A 10,000-nucleotide genomic window follows, 5' to 3' on the forward strand; every position below is an offset into this window, starting at 1 on the left:
GTATTTCCTTTTATACGTGCTGTAAAGGAGTCTTACCGGTATGTAATGTTCACATGTGTCTTTGATCATTACAACAGTAAGAATGAGCCGGATATTTTTGTAATTAATCAGAAACTGCCCAGTATCAGTGCCCCGCCCTTTTCAAGTTCATGGACGACCTCGATTATTATTTTTTTTTTGTATGTTTTATGTAGCTAAATTATTCTCAGGGTACATCACTTCTATGTTGGTAAATGACGACAGTGTATGACACTGTCAAGAATCATACTTCATCCTATAATGAATTGCTTACATTAATCAGTACTAGTAACCGAAAACATCAGTCAGTACTAATAACCAATTACTGCCGTCAGATGCCCTGATTACCTTAATTGTTCAGACGCTTTGTTAACTGCAAGCATATTCATGTAAATTAGCCCAATATATATATATATATATATATATATATATATATATATATATATATATATATATATATATATATATAAGATTGATAGGTAAATGATAATTTGGGTCTTTCAACCAATAGTGGAATCTATGGTCAAAATTTAACATGTCCTCTGTATATCCTCCAATTTACATGTTAACTTCTATGTACAGTACTACACTGACTACAATGTTTCAGTCCTGCCCATGTAACAGAAACTGGCACTAAAATTAAATTTAGCCAAGCATTATAAACTCAGGTGGGGGCAGGTTCTTCAGCCTTTCTGGACATCCCACCAAAGTCATTCTCCAAGCAGGTCAGTTCAGTGGCAGGTGGTGGGATAAGACCATCATTCATGTCGCATCAAAATGTGAAATACGTAATTGCATTTTGACAACCTGCTAAAGTACCTAAGTATGCTAAATTTCTACAAAATTACATCCTTTTAATTTTTGAGATGAAACTTTATTTCTGATAGATTTTCATGTCTTTTTTTTTTTTATTGATATGATGATTTATTTGGAAAATCTCTAATTTTTACAAAAAGTGGTAGGTTTGATTTGTGATTGTTAATTAGGCTTGATCTACAATGGTTGAGTCTGCCATTTGTAGTGCCTCAAGCACTCCATTTCACTGACAGCCACCTAAGAATCAGTAAATGTAGAGACAACTTGCATTCATTAGCTTTGTTATGGTTATACAGGTCAATGTGAATTTCGTATATAATCTTGGTTGTATGTGTTGAGGTGTATTAAGTGATGGGGACATTTGCACTAGGTGGTGCTGCAATCAGTGTGGGTGGTAAGATGATGAGTGCCCTCACCACTGATGAACTGCTTGCTTGTTGAGATGATGTCGAGCCTCTCTATTATATACAAACTAATGGTATAAACAAAAGATGAGATTGCCCCAATGCACATGCCTCTCTCTTCAGCAATAACTAGTCAGCAATAATTGTTGATAATGTAACTAATAATTCATTACTGTATATATATATATATATATATATATATATATATATATATATATATATATATATATATATATATATATATATATATATATATATACACACACACACACACACACACATGACAAATAATGTAGATTAATTATGTTAGCCACAGTATTAAAAGCTGAGAAAATGTAACAAGATTACTATAATTAAACTTTTACTTTTGATTAATATTTGGCATTAGCTGTACATTGCTATTACTAAACATTGCCTGCCACAGTCTAGGTATTCATTGTGAGCCAAGTAATAGATATTTTTTATGGTTACATGTGTATGGTTTACTGTTGTAGTATACTCACCATTCATATCACATAAATCTTCTTGTACCTCAGGTGCTGTCTAAAAGGTATTAGAGACATTAATAGTTACTTACATAGTGGCAGCACTTGTAGCCTATGCATGCATTAGTGTGAAGTAGGTTGAGTGGATGTGTTTTTGGTTTTACATTTTGTTTACTCTTGGCTCACCATTCATATCACATTGATATTGCTCTCATGATCCGGCTGCTGGCTCTACTGAAGGTATCAATGTAAATGAGCTGTGTTAGATTGCTATTTACAAAACATCAGTGCCTGCTGCCTGTATTCTTTGTTTCTTGTGGGACTTCTGCTGACTTTTTTTTTTTTTTACTTTTAGCAGTAGTGCAGGTGTATTACCTATCTATTAAAAGCTTAAAGTACAATACTGTATTTGACATGTAAATATCTACCATTTTCATTGTTCATCAAGGATGTGCCTGATGTTAAGAATATCGTATATAAAGTAAAGTGGTTGAAATATGGTAACTGCAGTACATATGTAGTATCTCTGAAGATTTGTCATGTTTCAGAAGTTAAGTAAAGAGGAAAAACATTTATTTTTTCAAAATTTAACTGTTGACCTTGCTAATGTAGCCTATCAATTTTGAATTCTTTTAAGAATCATGTAATTTTAAAGAGAAAAGGTAACTAAAATTTTATTTAAACATTTTCCAGGAGCAATGGCAGAGCGAAAATTTACACGTGGCCTGTGCAAGCCAGGAATGGCTGCACAGGTTCGGGAAAATGTATCTCAGGCTGTAAAAGCTACAGCAACACAGGTAAAATGTCCCTCCTACTTCAGTGTATTTTCATGTGATAATTGAATATATTTTGATAAAGTAATTATGAATTTGTAGCATACTGTATAATTGCTAGGGACAGATTCTTAAAGTTTATGATTGCATCATAAATTGATATGTAAATAGGTTGTTTCCATTTGTTATATATTTCAGGTCAAACCTCGACTTGCTGATCCCATAGACTTTGAAGATTATGTGTCAAAGAACAAAATAATGCTGAATAATGATACCCTACGGGAACTGCTGCTGTACCCTCCTGATGACATGTCTGTGAGTATGATGAGGTAGCAGTCAGTTATGTGTGATCATGTTGCTCTCTTTATACGGTCTTTTCCTTTGTCAATTGTATTTCGTTATTGGTATTATCATTTATTTATTTTTATTTATTTTTTATATACAGTGTTTGTTAATAATAGGGTATTCAATTTATGCTAGTAACGCTTTTGTTGCATAAGATTTTCCTTTCTTGTGTTAAAAGGACAGTTACAAAAAGATACCTGTTCCTGATGAATAACAGACACTTCATTATTTGATTCTTGTAATTTCTTTATATGTATTCCTGTGATGAGATTATTGTCAGGATATGATCATGTATACTGACTCAGCAAATCCCAACAGCATTGTGTTGTTCCTCGAGTTACTAGAACACTGCAGTCCTTAGCTTCTGTACATCTCCAAGAAGACATCACAAACCCTCTTGTTCGTCAATGCCTCGCCACTTACTCCCAGGACCTCACCACCATCACATACAAGTACCTTCCATATTCTGGATCTTACCTCCATCTCCCAAGGTAAGTTATGAGGAATAACTTGTGTTAATTCCTTGATTGCATGAGCAATATTATGTTTTGTAGTTTCAGAGTTAATTATCACATGATGCAGTCTGCATTATGGACAAATTTTGTCAAGTTTATATTTGTATGGGTCTTGGTAGTAAATTGTGTAGCCATCAGTTATTGCTTAGTTAGGCCTAGTATGGCTATGAAGAAGGCTCATTATAGCTACAGTTATTGCTGTTTTCTAACTTATCTTCATATGATGTGACAAACATGATATTTTTGTATCATTACGGATGCTAAAAGCACAGTCCTTGCCATTACACATCAATGCCTCAGACTATTATGTATTTTGAATCATTAATCAGTTTCTCTTTTCTCTGATAATTCCATAGAATACTTTCACTGCGTTAAGTTAGCATCATTATGTACCATATGCTGATCCCAAGTGAAAATTGTCCCTCCTCTCCCTTTTCTTTCTCTCACTCATTGCATATACCCTTCATGTATTTCATAAATTTGAAGTACCTTTAGTGTTTTATTGACATTATTTATCATTTTGCTTTAAAGACAATGAATCATGAGTTTTAAAATCTTATTATGTGGTGAAAGTCAAAGAAGTCATGCAGTGATGCATTTAACCCGTACAGTGTTTAGTGCGTATATATACATACCTGTTAGGGAAGTGTTTATTCCAAAAGTGTATTATGAAAGTGTATGTAATATATATATATATATATATATATATATATATATATATATATATATATATATATATATATATATATATATATATATATATATATATATATATATATATATATATATATATATATATATATATATATGATTTTTTTTTTTTTTTTTTTTTTTCATTTTACAGGGTCAATAAAAAATATACAAAAAATGCAACCTGAGAAGACCCCTATCTCTGACAAAGCACAACACTGTATGGATTAATTACTTTCCCCTTATTTTAAGGAAATGTTCTGACCTGTCCATGGCAAAAATAACTTAATTTATTTGTCAATTAACTTACAGATGAACTGGACTTTCCTTAAGTAAATGATCAGCGTTTAATGGTTTGTGATGGATGAAGTGTCACATTTCGTCATCCACGCATGTTTTTTTAAAGTTCAACATAAAATTTGAAAATGTGGTGGTCATGCAAAGGAAATTGTAAGATGATGATGAGTGCTTAAGCATGGTGCTATGTGTTGGTTGAAACAGGTATGCTACATGACTGACAATTAGCCATATCATTTGATAAGGTCTGGCAGTCAAAGAAGTGTTACCTACAAGCCTCTTCAGATTGCATTACTAGTTTATAATCACTTACATGGCCTATAAAACATGAAAGCTTGTGGAGACCTTTTTTTTATATTATCATCCTTTATTTTATTAAATGAGTGGATGTATGATTGTTGGCCTTTTAGTTTGGATATTTTTAACCAACACATGACATTTTGTTCAAATTTCTCACTTTATCTTCTTCCAATATATTTTTACACTAGCATTGTACTGGATTTAGATGTTTGTGGTCTTCACTGTAATGTGCACCTGCCATATCTGATTCATTTTCTTCATTAATCACTCTTCTATTTTCTCTTTGTGCTTATACAGTTCATTCCAACATGACTTATAGTACATGTTGCTCCATCCATCTTCCTCGGACACCTCATCTTCATCATATTAAATTACCTCTCTCTGTTAGTGATGATGATTTAATTTGTAGATTGCCACGAGTGGATGACCTGAAAGAACAAGTCTATGAAGTGGACACTGATATTGAGCAAGGCGATTTGGTAAGGCCTCCTTGAAGTAATTTAGTATTTTATATTACTGCTCATTCTCATATATGACTATTCAAAATTTACATTAATGCATTTTATAAGGGTAGTGTGCTTAAAGCTCTTATTTTATAAAAAGAACATAATAATAAGAGTATCAGTATGGTGCCTTGTAAGTGAAAAGAGGATTATAGTGATCTATCTTAGTGATGAAGAATCCTCCTGCAGCAGCACTGTTTCATATATAGTAGTCATTAATGACAGCTATTGTTAATTAAGTAAATAAGCATGTGGTGGAGCAAAAGTAATCCTGCTCACCATTATTATTTTCATTATATTTACAAGTTGCAAATGTACAAAATAAATTTAGGACAATCAGACAGTCCCACTGCTTGTTTTTTTATGTGGCAATTTTTTTTTTTTTTTTTTTTAATTTCATAAGCTTTTTTTTTTAGGATTAATTACATGTGAGGTATGAGAAATAGCTAATGCCTACTTTTCGTTTTGGTGATGGGGATATTAGTTGGTGGTATGGGAGAAGAGAAAAATTTATAAATCTGTGAAGTGACTGACAAGTTTGAATAGTAACATATTAACCAAATTGATACATTAGAAGTTGTTCTTTTACTACTGTAAGATTACTTGAAGGTAAAATATTTTCTTGTGATTTACAGGCTATTCTGATGAATGGAGAAAATATTCTGAAGAAAGGCTACCTCCTGAAAGGTCCAGAAAGTGGCAATGATAAAATATTTGGAAACTTCTCCTCCAAAACCTTTAAAAGAAGATTTGCCTGTCTAAGGTAAGATAGTAGTATTCTCCTGGGCAGGCTTAACTCAGTTACTTTGACACAAATGTAATGTGATACATTTGAACAAGGTCATAGAGTGCACAGTACTTTAAAGTCAACAACTGGTGGGATCTTTAATACTTAAATTATGAACAAAGCAGAAGTGAATACAGTGTAAGAATTATCATGTCTAGTGTGTATATTTTCATGCATCTTTATCATCCATTTCTTCTGTGAGGTAGAGTTCAGGTAGGAAACGATGAATTATCAACCACTTGAGTATTGAAAAAAGGTACTCTTATGTCAAAATTGATATGACGAGTAATAAATCAAATGTATTGAAAAAACAAGTGATAATCATAGACCAATGCATGACTTTAATGTTTTAAGGAGATATTTTCTGGAGACAATGACTAATAGAAGAATGAGTCATGATGTTTGCCTCATCATTGTCCTTGATTAACTGTACTTGGTGCTGCACTGTATACTTACACATGCCAACCACATCTGCATTTACTCTCGATCCCATGACTACTTTGTATTGAACAATTTTCAGAGTGATTTTGCCACGACAGTAATTTATTACTTGCATACCGAGACATAATTATGTAGTCATAAGAAACACAAATTAATGAAAATGCCATAAAATCCAATTAGTACTTATGTAAACAATGCACCACCACTCCTGCTAGTTATAGCAGAAGTTTGGTGTGGTTGCCTGGCTAAGGTGGTGAGAGGTGCCAGGTGCTGTCAAGTTTTCTTGGCTGTGGTATATGGATGGTGCTCAGTATTAACATGAGAGTAGTCACTGACTATTCAAATGGCCAAGACTGTATATTGGAAGAGTCTATTGATTTTTTTTTACAGGCAAGAAGTGGATGGCACATACCTACTGGAATTTCATAAAGATGAAAGGAAGCATGATCCTAAGGGAACTATTGTGATGGATTTTTGCACACAGATTACAAGGGTAAGCATGCATGTGTATGGAACAATGAGATGTGGATCTGAAACTGAGAATTTTTAAATTTATTTTTAAGTGGTTATTCTTAAAATTTAGGTAGTTGACAATTAATTGCATGTTGAGTTTTCTAAATTTTGCTGTATATGGCCTATTTCAGAATCCAAAGAGAGGGAAGTGCTGCTTTGAGCTGCAGTTGTCTGAGTGTGCAAAATCTGTGATGCTCTCTGCTGAGAGTGAGGCAGACCTGGAAGATTGGATAGACAAACTAACACGTGTCATCCATGCTGATAAACCTCAAGATGATTCTCGGAGTGAAAGAGGTACAAACCATTCAATTTGATACATGGGAGTATTGCTTATATAAGTCTATGAAACAAGAACTGCTTGTCAGTTTTTTCCTCTCTCTCTCTCTCTCTCTCTCTCTCTCTCTCTCTCTCTCTCTCTCTCTCTCTCTCTCTCTCTGTGTGTGTGTGTGTGTGTGTGTGTGTGTACAAGGGAAAGGTTTAGAAGGAGGGGTAGAAAAATATATGGATAAGAATGACAAATAGTTTTAGGTTTACCAGGACTGTCTTCTCTAAGCTGCCATGTCCTTTGTAGTTTCCTTACGCTCTCTCTCTCTCTCTCTCTCTCTGGATATAACAAATTTTCATTACTGGTTACTGGTTTCATTACTGGTAATGCACTGTAATTTAAGATAATCGAAATAACAATCCAGGATCTTTGGGCTGAAAGACTGAGCCAGTGGTGACATCTAAAACTTTTCTCCTTAGGTGGCATGATGAGGACTAAACACAAAAAAGTGAAAAAAAAGAAAAAAAATAATGTTTTGAACACAGCATTCTCACAAACAATGTTTATGCCAAGTGCACCAATGCACAAATGAGCATGAGTTTCCATGGATTGTGGGTAACGTGCATTTCTACCACAAAGTATTGTTCATGAACCAAGCTAAAATTTGTTTGCAAAAAACTAATTTGTGAACCAATCTGTTCGTGATGTGGGGTGTTGATGAACCAAGGTTCTAATGTATATGTACTACTGTAGTATGCTTGTGTGTGTGTGTATATATATATATATATATATATATATATATATATATATATATATATATATATATATATATATATATATATATATATATATATATTCTAGATTCTTTAGGATATGTGAAATTATTTATTCTTTTAATTCTTAGGTAACTGATTTTGTCTAGTGAATGTGGAGAGCATATCAGATGACACTGGTGCAATGAAAGTTCTCTCTCTCTCTCTCTCTCTCTCTCTCTCTCTCTCTCTCTCTCTCTTTTTCCAGGGATAACACCTCCCTCAAGTAATTATGGAACTCTACGAGGTCTGGAGCACAGCCTTAATCCTCAGTTGATAAAATATGCACATGAAACCGACTACTCCATAGCACAGGCACGGAGAGAAGATCGTCATCAACTGTTTACTTGTTACTCCAACCTCCCAGTGAGTTGCCTTTATATATATATATATATATATATATATATATATATATATATATATATATATATATATATATATATATATATATATATATATATATATTTTTTTTTTTTTTTTTTTTTTTTTTTTTCTGTGTGTGTGTATATCAGACATACCTTTGTCAGTTTTACATTTCTGACTCCAGCTGTCTAGTTATTGTATAAATTCCATCAGTCACCTAATTTAGAGTCCTGGGGATGCTACACAACTGGGCCTAATAGAGGATCAGTCTTCTCTCTTTGCTTAGACCTTGGGGATAAGATGGATTTTCATTCATCTTTTCTTTATTTATTTATTGTTTTATCTTCTGTGTGTGTGTGTGTGTGTGTGTGTGTGTGTGTGTGTGTGTGTGTGTGCCTTGTCTTTTGTATCTCATTTTGTGTGTTCTTTGTTGGCCTGGTACATGGATTTTAGTTTCAGATTGTTTAGGTCTAGAAATTTCTTTTGTAAACTTGCAGAATAATTGTCAGTGTCTTGAGCATTCTGGTAATTGTACTATTTTCCCATTTGTTCGGGAGAAAACAAAATGTGTGTGTTTGTATTTGCAGCGTTCGGAGAGTGAAAATGGCAGTGTAGAACTGAGAGATGAAAGTCTGATTTGGCCTTATGAAGAAAAGTTTGGGACAAGGTTTCGAGTTCTGTTTGAAAGTATAAAGTTTAGACTGCAAGCCCCATTAGACTCTGGTGATGGGCCATTATCTCAGGTGAGTTTTCTTAACTATCCTTTAACTAATTCTTTGAATTCTCAGCTTTCAAAATGTTGAAGATAATGAAAACTGTAATTTATAGTATTAAGTAGTTTTTTATTTGTTTATGAAATAGGTATGAATTCCCTATTTAAGTTATGTGACATTTCTTCAGTCCAGTTTTAAGTAACTTATTAGGCATCTCTTTTTTACACATCTGCCACATGAGTGTCTTTTGTTGCACATAAATTAGGTTGGGTGGCTAACTATGTATTTTTATGAAAGATTGAGGGGACAGGTGATGTGTAGACACAGCATTATCATAATGAAAACTCAATCTTTGGTCTCTCACCATGGTGAATGTTCTACCTCAGCCACCTCAAAACTGGCAATTATGGACAATCTCACAGATATTTAAGGAAACAACTCTCATACTTGACATATCTGCATACTTGCTCTTTTTTTCTGTCTTGGTGAATTGGGAGAATCCACTGCAACACAACTGCTGCTTTTCTCAGGTTCATAATCCTAAACCTATGACTCTAGTTATGATGTTGAAGATTAACCTATTCTAACAAGTATTACATACTATGAAAGCAAAGTACAATATTTTATTTCAAATCTACTTCAAAGATTGTAGTTTGAGTGATGAGAGATAAACAACAGGGCCAGTGTCAAAATTTCTTAAATATATTGGTAGATAAATTTCTGTAAATATTTCTTTTAAAATTTTGGCAATATTTTTAGTTGGAAAATTTTAAATAAACAAACTAAAGAAAAAAATCTTTTTATGTTTTTCCAAGAAACACAACTGACATGTGACAAACACTCATATGAATGAATCCCTATATAGGTACAGTACATGCCATGGAATTTTAACGTTGTTCTGTGTGCTGATTGGCAGTGTGTTCATTCGTCATCATCATAGAACGTATTATTACTTATACC

General features: G+C 33.1%; 1 protein-coding gene across 4 annotated transcripts in view; it reads left to right on the forward strand.

Annotated features, from left to right (window-relative positions):
- Positions 1-10,000, forward strand: part of LOC135101629 (dedicator of cytokinesis protein 9-like) — a 63,595-nt gene that overhangs the window by 126 nt on the left and 53,469 nt on the right. For 2 of the 4 annotated variants that reach the window (XM_064005881.1, XM_064005884.1), the window contains exons 1-10: positions 1-38; positions 2,417-2,520; positions 2,695-2,811; positions 3,160-3,332; positions 5,053-5,122; positions 5,782-5,909; positions 6,765-6,867; positions 7,019-7,181; positions 8,173-8,330; positions 8,915-9,070. The exon at positions 1-38 is cut by the window's left edge and continues 126 nt beyond it. In XM_064005881.1, coding sequence (XP_063861951.1) covers positions 2,422-2,520; positions 2,695-2,811; positions 3,160-3,332; positions 5,053-5,122; positions 5,782-5,909; positions 6,765-6,867; positions 7,019-7,181; positions 8,173-8,330; positions 8,915-9,070 — 1,167 coding nt within the window. In that variant the 5' untranslated portion in view covers positions 1-38; positions 2,417-2,421. Of the gene's footprint in view, positions 39-574; positions 744-2,416; positions 2,521-2,694; positions 2,812-3,159; positions 3,333-5,052; positions 5,123-5,781; positions 5,910-6,764; positions 6,868-7,018; positions 7,182-8,172; positions 8,331-8,914; positions 9,071-10,000 lie in introns of those variants that run through there. The other 2 variants (XM_064005882.1, XM_064005885.1) reach the window with 2 other exon arrangements.

This window comes from Scylla paramamosain, chromosome 6 (genome assembly GCF_035594125.1).
Source record: "Scylla paramamosain isolate STU-SP2022 chromosome 6, ASM3559412v1, whole genome shotgun sequence".
NCBI classification, from domain to species: domain Eukaryota; kingdom Metazoa; phylum Arthropoda; class Malacostraca; order Decapoda; family Portunidae; genus Scylla; species Scylla paramamosain.